This window comes from Crinia signifera, chromosome 7 (genome assembly GCF_055691185.1).
Source record: "Crinia signifera chromosome 7, ASM5569118v1, whole genome shotgun sequence".
NCBI classification, from domain to species: domain Eukaryota; kingdom Metazoa; phylum Chordata; class Amphibia; order Anura; family Myobatrachidae; genus Crinia; species Crinia signifera.
Window position 1 is genome coordinate 29,583,301 of NC_139223.1, and position 13,319 is coordinate 29,596,619.

The following is a 13,319-nucleotide window of genomic DNA, read 5'->3' on the forward strand; positions in this document are numbered from 1 at the left end:
GGGAGACGCACTGTGCGACATGCGGGGAAGATGGCAGCGTCCGGGTCTGGTCCCTCCATAGCTGCGAGCTGCTTCTTCAGTTCCAAGTCCTCAACCAGGTACCACCAGCCTCATTGTACATCTCCTGCTCGGGGATCTGCCGTGCCCGGTGTAAGGTTACTGCTATTACAGCATGGTATACTCCTTATGCCACAGAGCTGCTTGTGTCTGGACTGGAGCCGCCATGCCAGTACCGGGCAGAGGATCGCCGCCGGTTACAGCGATGGGACAATCCGAATCTTCAGTGTGTCTAAGACGGAGATGGAGATGAAGATTCATCCTCACCCTTGTGCCGTGACCGCCATTGCCTTCTCCCGGACTGGTTAGTGACTGCTGGGCCCATCCACGTGTCTCTGGCTATGGTTCTTGTGTCAGTGACGGCCTACTTTTATACAGGTGACGTACTGCTGTCCGGCGGGAAGGATGGACTGATGGCCATCAGCAGCCCGCGTACAGGAATGACTATCCGGATACTGAGTGACCACAAGGGTTCCCCCATCACCACCATCCAGTGCTCACCTAGAAAGGTACCAAATGGGCTGTCAGACTGCAGCCTGTACTGTCTTTGCGCCCTTGTATTACCTGGTGCACATCTCAGATGTTACAGCTAGGGGGCGATGGAATATGACAGTTACTTATGTTTCTGTCTTTTAAAGCCTGAGGAACTAGGCCTGCAGGGAGGAGAGATCTGGTTGGCGGCCAGTTTGGACAGGCGTGTAAGTGTCTGGGCCTCTGATTGGCTAAAAGACAAGTGCGAACTCTTAGATTGGTTGAGTTTCCCAGCTCCAGACAATGAAAAGGTGAGTGGTGAGACTGCGGCTGGAGACCGCATTGCATGGTATATATACACCTGGTGCATTTACACATGTACGATCAGGCTGCTGTATTATACACATGGCCTGTAGCATTATATGCTGATGTCACGCGTGTCGCCTGTACTTATCATTATCTGATACATGTTACCATTGTTTGTAGTCCTGCGTCCTTACATCTGATGCAGTTGCCTAAAGTTTGTTTTGTCACACAGGAAGCGGAGACCCCCATTCCCACCCTGGCAGCGTTCTGCCCGTGGCAGCCGGGCACGGTGGTGTACACAGGATTTGGGATACAGAAGGAAGTTCTGTTCTATAGCCTGGCACAGAAGCAGGTACTGCTATACTGGGATGGCATCGGCTGTTTCTCGTAACTCTGCCTCCGTTCTCCCAGCTCCTGCCCTCCGCTACTCCTGTAGTCTCATGCTTTCATCCCTGTTCTTCCTCCAGGTGTTCCTGAAAACTTCCCATGCTGTATCTGTTCTTGTAGCCTTTGCCAGCTGATCAGTCAGTGATTTAGCCAGGGTATTAACTACGCCCGGGCCTAGACTGAAAAACCTAACTAGAAGTAATGAAAGGTGCTCTCATGCTGAGACTTGTAGTGCCACACACAGAAGCACATTACTAATTAGATATGTAATCATTTAGCAATTTAACATTAAGTAAAAGTGAGGTTCTTTGTGTCATTTTGGCTGAAATTATAGGCCCACCCACCACATCCAGCTAACCTCATCATCTGGTAGGTCCATAATATTCTAATCATTAGGTCCAGGGCGTGGGACACCCCACCACACCACCCCAATGCATCACACATGTGAGAGATACACACTAGACGAGAAAGTAAGAGGGAGGTCCCTTATCACCATCACGTCCAGTGTGTGTACAGCTCCCGCACATCCATAACATACCCTCCAACTGTACCGATTCTGCCGGTACAGTACCGCTTTTTAACGGTCTGTACCGGCAAAAATGAGAGTGTACCGATGTACCGATTTTTGATGGCTCCTGACTCTGGGAGTTGTTGTTTCTAATTGTAGTCGCTGGCTGCTCTTCCGGCAGCAGACTGAGGGAGATGATGGACAGCCGGAGCCACGCCAACTCCGCCGGCGCTTCCGCTGGCGCCAGGAACGGAGCACAACATAAGATGGTGGCAGTCTACGGCCGGGACTGAGCGGGGCCTCTCTGCGCGGTATGTTACTCGCCCCTATGTGCAAAGTGTCAGCCCGCCGTACAGTGCGTGCAGGAGAGGACCGTCCTGAGACTCTGTACAGTGGGACTCCCGGTGTACAGTAACCTGCGCAGAGTCCCTATGTACTATTGTACTATGTGAAATGCTGATTATAGCCAGAAGGGGCCCCATGTCAGAAACGTGCCTAGGACCCCATGGGGTCTCAATAAGGCTCTGCTCAAAGTTGTACTGCCAACCAGGAGGCTAGGAGGGTCTTTACATATAACAGGGACTGGCTGGCAACTGGAGGGGGTCCTCTTAAAAAAAAAAAAAGGTACAGAACACATTCAGAAAGGGGGTGTGACCACGCCCACTTTAACTGTGACCACGCCCACTTTAACCCGTGGCCACCCCCCCTTCCCGGATGTGTACCGATTTCTGCCCTTCAAATGTTGGAGGGTATGCCATAATGACCCCCTCCCCCATAACCTCGTTAACCACGGACATGCTGCATGGCCTGCGCTCCCCCCACCATCGCCCTCTTCCGCTCCGGCATCAACAATTGTGTATGCCGGGTCACCGTCGCAGACTGTATCACCAAGTACATACATTGGACCTTATTCTGGTCCTCGCGCTCCCCTGCAGGGGAACGAACACGCCCGCTTTCCGTACAGGGCGCCAGCAGATCTACGACACCACAGACGAGTCTTAGGTCTGCGAGCACTTGCAAAATCATTTGATGGTCGGCAACCATTGAATAATTTGTCCCTGCACGCAAGGCTGTGAGTGGATGTATATGCAAAACATCCATTTGCATGCATGCGGGGGATCGCGGAGGGGGGGGGGGGTGGGGGCGCTTGGTGTTTCAGTACCTCTTTCACACCAGAAAATGCAGGGACCCACCCGGGAATATGGCCCAGGGATCATGCCAGGCCATTCCCGAGTTGGCCCCTTGCACACCAGAAAAGTCCCTGCATTTTCTGGTGTGTGAAGGGGGTGGGAAGGAGGCGCGCAGGCGGCGAGTACTCACAGGGGTTGCTGGTCCTCGGTGCAGGCCAGTGTTGCACACAGGCGGTGGGCGCAGATGACAGGTCAGATGGCGGGTGCAGATGACGCAGCTCTCTGGCGGCAGTGAGGGCGCCAGAGAGCTGCATCATCTTCATCCGTCGCTGTCATGTCATTTGCGCCCGCCGCCTGTGCGGATCCCTGGCCTGACAGCACACAGAGGACCTGCAACGCGGGTAAGTACCCCCTAGCCCTTTTGCCGGGATTTTGGCTGGTGTGAAAGGGGTATAAGTGGCAGCAGTTACTGTGGTAGGTTAGGGAGTGTTAGATCAGTGGCAGCAGTTCCTGTGGTAGGTTAGGGAGTGTTAGATCAGTGACAGCAGTTACTGTGGTAGGTTAGGGAGGGTTAGATCAGTGGGAGCAGTTATTGTGATAGGTTAGGGAGTGTTAGATCAGTGGGAGCAGTTACTGTGGTAGGTTAGGGAGTGTTAGATAAGTGGGAGCAGTAACTGTGGTAGGTTAGGAAGTGTTAGATCAGGAGGAGCAGTTACTGTGGTAGGTTAGGGAGTGTTAGATCAGTGGCAGCAGTTACTGTGGTTGGCTAGGGAGTGTTAGATCAGTGGCAGCAGTTACTGTGGTAGGTTATGGAGGGTTAGATCACTGGAAGCAGTTACTGTGGTAGGTTATGGTGGGTTAGATCAGTGGCAGCAGTTACTGTGGTAGGCTAGGGAGTGTTAGATCAGTGGCAGCAATTACTGTGGTAGGTTAGGGAGGGTTAGATCAGTGGCAGCAGTTACTGTGGTAGGCTAGGGAGTGTTAGATCAGTGGCAGCAGTTACTGTGGTAGGTTAGGGAGGGTTAGATAAGTGGGAGCAGTTACTGTGGTAGGTTAGGGAGGGTTAGATAAGTGGGAGCAGTTACTGTGGTAGGTTAGGGAGGGTTAGATAAGTGGGAACAGTTACTGTGGTAGGTTAGGGAGTGTTAGATCAGTGGCAGCAGTTACTGTGGTAGGTTAGGGAGGGTTAGATAAGTGGGAGCAGTTACTGTGGTAGGTTAGGGAGGGTTAGATAAGTGGGAGCAGTTACTGTGGTAGGTTAAGGAGTGTTAGATCAGGGGCAGCAGTTACTGTGGTAGGTTAGGGAGGGTTCGATCAGTGGGAACAGTTACTGTGGTAGGTTAAGGAGTGTTAGATCAGTGGAAGCAGTTACTGTGGGTAGGTTAGGGAGTGTTAGATAAGCGGGAGCAGTTACTGTGGTAGGTTAGGGAGGGTTAGATAAGTGGGAGCAGTTACTGTGGTAGGTTAGGGAGGGTTAGATAAGTGGGAGCAGTTACTGTGGTAGGTTAGGGAGGGTTAGATCAGTGGGAGCATTTACTGTGGTAGGTTAGGGAGGGTTAGATCAGTGGCAGCAGTTTCTGTGGTTGGTTAGGGAGTGTTAGATCAGTGGCAGCAGTTACTGTGGTAGGTTAGGGAGGGTTAGATAAGTGGGAACAGTTACTGTGGTAGGTTAGGGAGTGTTAGATCAGTGGCAGCAGTTACTGTGGTAGGTTAGGGAGGGTTAGATAAGTGGGAGCAGTTACTGTGGTAGGTTAGGGAGTGTTAGATCAGTGGCAGCAGTTACTGTGGTAGGTTAGGGAGTGTTAGATCAGTGGCAGCAGTTACTGTGGCAGGTTAGGGAGTGCCAGATCAGTGGCAGCAGTTACTGTGGTAGGCTAGGGAGGGTTAGATCAGTGGCAGCAATTACTGTGGTAGGTTAGGGAGGGTTAGATCAGTGGCAGCAGTTACTGTGGTAGGTTAGGGAGGGCTAGATCAGTGGCAGCAGTTACTGTCGTAGGTTAGGTAGTGTTAGATCAGTGGCAGCAGTTACTGTGGTAGGTTAGGTAGTGTTAGATCAGTGGCAGCAGTTACTGTGGTAGGTTCGGTAGTGTTAGATCAGTGGCAGCAGTTACTGTGGTAGGTTAGGGAGTGTTGTATCAGTGGCAGCAGTTACTGTGGTAGGTTAGGGAGTGTTAGATCAGTGGCAGCAGTTACTGTGGTAGGTTAGGGAGTGTTAGATAAGTGGGAGCAGTTACTGTGGTAGGTTATGGAGTGTTAGATTAGTGGCAGCAGTTACTGTGGTAGGTTAGGGAGTGTTAGATCAGTGGCAGCAGTTACTGTGGTAGGTTATGGAGTGTTAGATCAGTGGCAGCAGTTACTGTGGTAGGTTAGGTAGTGTTAGATCAGTGGGAGCAGTTTCTGTGGTAGGTTAGGGAGTGTTAGATAAGTGGGAGCAGTTACTGTGGTATGTTAGGGAGTGTTAGATCAGTGGCAGCAGTTACTGTGGTAGGTTAGGGAGTGTAAGATCAGTGGGAGCAGTTTCTGTGGTAGGTTAGGGAGTGTTAGATAAGTGGGAGCAGTTACTGTGGTAGGTTAAGGAGTGTTAGATAAGTGGGAGCAGTTACTGTGGTAGGTTAGGGAGGGTTAGATCAGTGGCAGCAGTTACTGTGGTAGGGGGCTATAAAGTGCTAAAATAAGGGTTTTACACTGTGATGTTCTGACCATTACAATTCTCATTAGATCTGTTTGGCGAGTGCACCTACTTTTCTTTCTATGGGTCTAGTTCCGACCTGATTGCAAAGCTGCTTTCTTAGCAAATGGAGAAAACCATGCTGCACTGCAGGTGGGGCAGATGTAACATGTGCTTGTGTCTGTGTGGTGTTGTGTGTCCTACTGTATATGGCCTCTGCTGATCTCTCCGAATTGGCCAGGTGGGGGGGATTAACCAGTACACAGAGTAGCTGAGTGTGGGGTAGAACAGCGAGGGTGTCTCTGCCTGCTGTTAGATTACAAAACCAAATGGAAGAATAACCGAGCTACAACTGGGAGCGGAGGACATGTCAGGTTGCTGCACAGTTACCGCCTGGACTCTCTATGCCACTGACTCCTTTCCTGCTATTTTATACATATGTTTATAATATTCACTACACAAAATACAGCCTGTGGACATCCGCACCCTGGCATTGCCCCTCTCTCTCTTCACATCTCTCTCTCTCTCCTACAGGTCTTGTTGAGCATCCCACTGTCGCATTTCGCCACATCTCTCTCCATGTCACCAGCAGCCTCACTCCTAGCCCTGGGCAGCAGCGGTAAGTCCTCAGATATTAGTATTCAAGTTGGAATAAGCAGCCAAAATTACACCTCCCCCCCCCCCCCCCTGTTGCTTCTGCCCGCCTCCCCATCACCTCCGCTCTGTCAATCATGCGCCGGAGCTCCCCAGACCCCGGGGATGTTCGGGGGGACTCTGGAGTGCTCAGGAGTTCAGGCTCTCCAGCCGCCGCGAACATCCTCGAGTCTGCCGCCTGTGGTCACTGCTGTGACTGGCGGCGGTGGCAGGGGAGCTCATCCGGAGCGAAGGTGAGGCGGGGGCTCCTATGTTCTGTGGTAGGTTTTGCTGGGGCAGGACAAATTTGCCCTGGTAGGTTTGTCCTGCCCCAGCATAACCCACCACTCAAGGGGTTAATGTCTCTTCTAATGGATTCTAATGACAATGTAATTGCACAATAGATATGTTTTTGTCCCCATTAATTATTTGTCTAAAATAATTAATTAACACTGCTCCTCAGTGTTGTGTGCACCCGTGGCCACTAGATGGCGCCCAGCAGAACAAGTCCAGTGCTGCTCCATCGGTCATTTTGACGCGCGCCAATAACTATTTACTAGTTTATAATCAGATCAAATGTCGTCAGTGAGCAATTATTTTAGAAATCTCACAATATATTATAGTAAGGTCATTATAAGGGGGGTATTCCATGTGTAGGTCATGACCCTGTCCCGTTCTCGGTCAGCTCGACTGAGAACATGCAGGCGGGATTCAATGTCCCACCTGCCGGGGAGGGAGAAGGGGGCGTGGCCGGGAAGTGACGAGCTGCAGCCGACAGCTTGTGAAGTCGGGCTCGTTCTGCCGAGAAACCCTGCTCAATGCTGTCTGGAAAGACAGCATTGAATAGGGCCCGGCGACCATCTCCCCCATGGGCGATTGAAGACCCCCCTAAGACTTAATACAGGTTGTAGCAGGATGTTATCTGGACATTGAGGCTAATTCAGTCCTGATCGCACGATAGTGAATTTGCAGAGGCCAGCGTTCAGTTACGCAGCTGCCCCTCTCGAGGGAAATCCCGACATGCAAATTAACCATGGAATGATTGTTACACTGGGAACCGAGGCTCAGAGTAACCAGGGACTTACTCAGCGGCTGCGATGGAGAAAGGGATATCCGGCCTGGCGCTGGCGTCGCACACCCTCCCCTAGCCGGTCACCGCCCACAGACGCCTATTTCCTGTCAATCACCTTACGAACGGCTTGCGAATATATAAATGAGCAGGATTTGATTGCAGCGCGGCCGCGGGCATGCGTACTACGGGCTGTACTTATGTGCAGTCTGTCACTGTTTAGGTTCTTCAGGGGTTTATAAGCTGCTGTGTATTTGGGACGGGTGATGGGCGATACAGTCTGATGCTGCCCATAATTATACACGATTATCCTTATACGTCTAACATCGGCCAGCGCTATCACATAAGCCATTCAATGGATTACTTCCATTCTACACCTTTGGAGAGTGGTACCTTCATTTATAGTAAGGAAATTATCCAGGACATTCACCATCTACTAATAATTGCAAATTACAATTGATTAATAAAGTGGCTCCAAAAAAGTGGCTCACCTTTCCCGTTTCAAGCTACTTCGTGCTCAAAATCCCCTAGTGTGTATGGGCGGACTATGAGCGGTGAGACTGATAATCGCTGACAATCACCCTGGAAATCGCTGGGCCAGTGTGAAAATTGCTCAGTTTGTATGCACTAAGTGATTTATTGGCCAAAACATTCATGGGCAAAAACGCTCAGTGTGTGTACGCACCTTCAGGATGACATCACCCAGTGTGTGTACGCACCTTCAGGATGACATCACCCAGTGTATGTGCGCACCTTCAGGATGACATCACCCAGTGTGTGTACGCACCTTCAGGATGACATCACCCAGTGTGTGTGCGCACCTTCAGGATGACATCACCCAGTGTGTGTGCGCACCTTCAGGATGACATCACCCAGTGTGTGTGCGCACCTTCAGGATGACATCACCCAGTGTGTGTGCGCACCTTCAGGATGACATCACCCAGTGTGTGTGCGCACCTTCAGGATGACATCACCCAGTGTGTGTACGCACCTTCAGGATGACATCACCCAGTGTGTGTGCGCACCTTCAGGATGACATCACCCAGTGTGTGTACGCACCTTCAGGATGACATCACCCAGTGTGTGTGCGCACCTTCAGGATGACATCACCCAGTGTGTGTGCGCACCTTCAGGATGACATCACCCAGTGTGTGTGCGCACCTTCAGGATGACATCACCCAGTGTATGTGCGCACCTTCAGGATGACATCACCCAGTGTGTGTACGCACCTTCAGGATGACATCACCCAGTGTGTGTACGCACCTTCAGGATGACATCACCCAGTGTGTGTACGCACCTTCAGGATGACATCACCCAGTGTGTGTACGCACCTTCAGGATGACATCACCCAGTGTGTGTACGCACCTTCAGGATGACATCACCCAGTGTGTGTATGCACCTTCAGGATGACATATAAACACAATTTACTCCATTTAATATTTTGTTTCTAAATTTCTCAATTACAACATTTTGGGAACCACTGGATTAAAATGTGCATATAACCTAAATGTTGTATTGTGTCAATCCTAATCTCTAGCAAAAAAAAAAATGATAAGAATCCATCTAATTAAAACTATTTATTAATGTACTATAGGAATAAGTTTTCTTAAAATTGTATACACAATATTTCGCTTTTTATGCTCCTTGGTTTCCCCGCCATGGTAACCTGCGTTACTTCTCCACAGAGCGACTCCTGCGCGTCATTGACTCGTCCACGGGCACACAACAAGACTTTTCAGCTCACGACGACTGCGTACATCTCTGCCGAGTATCTCCTTCAGGCAACCTTCTCTTCACCGCGTCCTATAACCAAGTGCTTGTCTGGGACATACAGAATTCATAATGCACCTTGTAACTCTGGGGGTCCTGTAGCTAATCCCACCACTGCCGGACAGTCGCCCCAATTACTGCTCTTCATACTAGGAGCTAGATAAGGAAGTGCCTTTTGTATATACACCTTGTAAATATTTGTCACCTTTGCCATAATGTAATGTTTTATTAGAATTTTTTAATTTAAATAAAAAAACTAAAACTGTATAACCCAGGGGGGTTATGGGTCGACATTGTGAAGGTCTACATACATTAAATCGACAATGGGAAAGTAGACCGTCAAAAGGTCGACATGATTTTTTTTACAGTTTTTATTTTTTTGTCCAGAATTTTAAAGAATATCGACATGACACCATATCAATGTACCGCGTCCCCTGGCATGAGTCACTGCCCTCGCCATGCTTCGGGCGCGGTGACTCGTTTCTCTGGGCACACTGTTATATTCTCCCTCTACGCCCTAGTGGATGTAGGGTATGAAATAGCTCAAATAAACGTGAAAAACCTCATGTTGACCTTTTGACTGCCGACCTTCCCATTGTTGACCTAATGCTTGTGTTGACCTTTAGTTGTCGACATAATGTATGTCGACCTAGCGATTGTATTCCCGCAGGAGCTACTGGAAGCTGCTTTTATGTTTTGTACATTTTTTATTTTTATTATTTGTTTAGTGATGTTTTTTTGCATTTTTGATAAATATTTGAACAGATGGATTTTTCACGTTTTTCTTCTCAGTAAGTTTTGTCGTTTGCGCGCTGTGCGTTACTATTGTGTGTAAGACGCCGATCGCTACTGGCGTTCCAGGTTTGTGTGAAGGTTCCAGGTTTGTGTGAAGGGTCATATAGTGATAAAGGTGTTAGACAAATGCTTAGAAGAACAAGTATCCAGGGATATAACCAGTAATTATAATGTACAGATGGAGCTCATCTCAGTAATTCTGGGAATCGCCGGCGGAGAGACGCTCAATCCGACAGGGACGCGTGAGCGTCTCGCACGTACGCGCGTCCCCTGCATTTGGTGGTGGGCGGCAGAATCCCAGCCCGTCTCCGCTTCAGAGAGACAGGCAGGGTTAGGGGGAGCTGGGGGCAGCTGAAGTGGGCGTCGGAGGGCTCCGTCGGAATGGGGCACGAGAGTGTCGTCTCGTGCGCACGCCCCCCCCCCCCTTTCCGGTGGATGGCGGGGGCTGGCATTTGGCATTTCTATTGCCAGACCCCAGCTAAAAGAGAAGTGCTCTATTTGTTCTTGTTCCTTTCTGGTCTAATATACAATTTTGGGTATCGGTAGATAGATAGTGAATTCATTTGGGTCTATTTTAAAATTCTATTCAACATTAAATCTAATCTGTGCACAGCAGTAATTCAAGAATAGGTTGAATTTGATGGACTAATGTATTTTTTCAACCTCATCAACCATGTTACTAGTCCAAAGGTGACGCAGCCAGTTTTTGCCTTCCTGACAGAGCCATTTTTTTCAAATCTGACATGTATCACTTAAGTGGGTATAACTTTTTTTTGCTTTTACTTATCCCAGTGATTTTGAGATTGTTTTCCCGTGACACATTGTACTTTAAATTAGTGGTGAAATTTGGTCGATACAGTTTTTTTTTGGGGGGGAAAAATTCCAAAGTGTCGTGAAAAAATGGAACATTTTGCTATTTGCAAAATGTTCCATTTTCTGCTTGTGAGACAAATAATCATATCACTCAAAATAGTTAATAACTAACAAAGACCATATATATTCTTTATTTTTAAATCATTATTTAAACCGCCTTTATTTTTTTTGGACGCTAGGGGGCAGCAGAGTCTAAATTTTAGACTCAATGCATTTCAACGGTGCTTTTGGCTATTAACTTTTTAACGGCCAATAGCAGCGATCGCCCAAGACGGGAGGCATCGCTGCCCCCCCTGGGCAATGAGGGAGGATGTCTGCTGTCAGGGACAGCAGACATTGTCCCTCTGCCACCTCGTCTCGAGACGGGGTGTCAATTTGAAGTCATGACGTACATTTACGCCATGTGTCGGGAAGTACTTCCCGACCATGACGTAAATGTACGTCAAATGTCGGGAAGGGGTTAATAATAATTAATAATAATTTCTGTACAGATGGAGCCACTCTCAGCCAGCCCACCATATTGTAGTTTCTCGCTCGCTCACCCCATTGCTATGTGGCGGGGTGTACCCCGGAGCAGGCTTCGTGTAGGATGCTGGTGCAGAGCGCTGGTAATCGGCCCGCTGAATGGTCGCGAAAGGTGCGCGCTCGCATGTCGTATACCTGGCGGACGGTGCACCTGGTGCATAGCAATTGTCACTCCAGGTTCGCGTCTAAACCTTCGTGCGTGCGAATCATCACGGTATTGGCCGCACTTTACGGCAGGCTGAATTTTTTTAAAAGCGCTCTCACCTCCATGGGGGTGCATCCAATTTTAAGAAAATTTCACCCAGCGAAGGGTGCCAGATCGGCATAATTCGGGTGCCGTTTTCAGCGTTTAAACGGCACCTCGCACCCTTTGGACCTAATAGGATCGACCCCATAATCTTGTAGTGTGTATGAGCCTTTAGACGCCTTATCAGTCCATGTTTTCAGGATATGCATGCTTAAGCACAGGTGACTTCATTAGTACTCCAGTCAGTTTGATTATACCATCTGTGTACAAGCCTTAAGAATCAAGATTGGGAAATATGGTATGTTGCACCGACAGTTGGGATCCCGACAGTCATTATCCCGGGATCCCGACTGGCCGGTCTCAGACAGCGGGCACGGGCTATGCTCGCCACCTATTCTATTCTCTCTCTATGGGGGTCGTCGTCGATATATCAGATGCGATCCGATGCAATTTTTTGCCTGTTCATAACTCCACTATCCACTATGCATGGAGTTGATTTTATATAGTGTGGCGAGCACAGTAATCCGCGGGGCTCTGTGGCTTGCTGCGCTCGCCACACTATATAATATCAACTCCTTGCGTAGTGGATAACAGGAATTTTGGTCTTACCTGTTAATTCTGTTTTTCTGAAGCCATGGTGAATCACTGGTACCATGGGATATTGTAGGTCCTCCAGACCGGGCACCAAGGAGTTAAACTTCTGAGAGTGCAGCTGGGATGGTCTCCTTAATACCCTGCCCTGCCCCCAGGCTAATCAGTTTACTTACTACCAAAGCCCAAGGAACAGGAAAAGGCGAAGCCGACCCACACACACATACACACACACCCCAATACCAGAGTCTTGAAGAAACAAGACCGAGATACACTCAAACACAGCAGATAAGAGCGAAGGGTGGGTGCCCAGTTATCCACCATGGCTTCAGAAAAACAGAATTAACAGGTAAGACCAAAATTCCTGTTTTTTCCTTCAGCCTATGGTGGACCACTGGTACCTTGGGATGTACTAAAGCAGTCCCTCAAGGGTGGGAACGCTCCCTAACTGCACTGAGGACTCCTCTACCAAATGCTGCATCAGCAGTGGCGAAGGAGTCGAACCTGTAAAAACGGATAAACGTATGTAGAGAAGACCAGGTAGCTGCACTGCAAATCTGCTCAGCAGAAGCACCCTGGCCCGCCGCCCAGGACGCTGCTACTGAGCGAGTAGAATGGGATCTAACGGAGACAGGAACTGGCTTACCCGAGAAAAGATAGGCTTGACGAATGGGCGTTCTGATCCATCGTGGAATGGACTGTTTAGAGGCTGGAAAGCCTCTCTTACGCTCATCATAAAGAATAAACAAAGAATACGTTTTTCGGAGAGCCTTGGTTCTCCGAACATAAAGGCGTAATGCACACACAACATCTAAAGTAACAACATCCAAATCGTCGGAAGAAGAACCAGAAGGAAAAAAAGCCAGGACAACAATCTCCTGGATACTACTTTAGGAAGATAGTCCAAACGAGTACGGAGTACCGTCCGGTCTTCGTGGAAAACTACAAAAGGTGTCTTAACTGATAAAGCACCTATGTCCGAAACCCTCCGAGCCGAAGCCATGGCCAGGAGAAACGCCGTCTTCCACGTCAACCAAAGCAAAAGCGGCCTCCGCCAAAGGCTCAAACGGAGCCTTCTGTAAAGCCTCGAGAACAATAATCAAATCCCAAGGGTGAACTGGAGGAAACATAAGGAGGCTGCAAGTGTAAAACACCCTGCAGTAAAGTCTTAAGAAGACAGAGCAATCCTCTTTTGAAATAAAACAGACAAGGCGGATACCTGGACCTTTAAGGATGCCAGACGCAATCCTGTATCCAGTCCCTCTTGTAAAAAGTTGATAACCTTGACA

At 49.1% G+C, this 13,319-nt stretch overlaps 1 protein-coding gene across 1 annotated transcript; it reads left to right on the forward strand.

Moving 5' to 3' along the window:
- The first annotated feature begins 389 nt into the window (after nucleotides 1-389).
- On the forward strand, nucleotides 390-1,355 carry LOC146021126 (WD repeat-containing protein 90-like). The gene is made up of 4 exons (XM_083154927.1): nucleotides 390-566; nucleotides 696-839; nucleotides 1,067-1,186; nucleotides 1,302-1,355. The coding sequence occupies exons 1-4, from the start codon at nucleotides 399-401 to the stop codon at nucleotides 1,353-1,355; spliced, it is 486 nt and encodes a 161-aa protein (XP_083011053.1). The 5' UTR covers nucleotides 390-398.
- The last annotated feature ends 11,964 nt before the right edge of the window (nucleotides 1,356-13,319 follow it).

Coding starts and splice junctions, on each gene's coding strand:
- LOC146021126 (XM_083154927.1), top strand. CDS start 399: ATGGTTCTTGTGTCAGTGACGGCCTACTTTTATACAGGTGACGTACTG. Junction 567..695: donor TCCAGTGCTCACCTAGAAAG/GTACCAAATGGG, acceptor TGTCTTTTAAAG/CCTGAGGAACTAGGCCTGCA. Junction 840..1,066: donor CAGCTCCAGACAATGAAAAG/GTGAGTGGTGAG, acceptor TTTGTCACACAG/GAAGCGGAGACCCCCATTCC.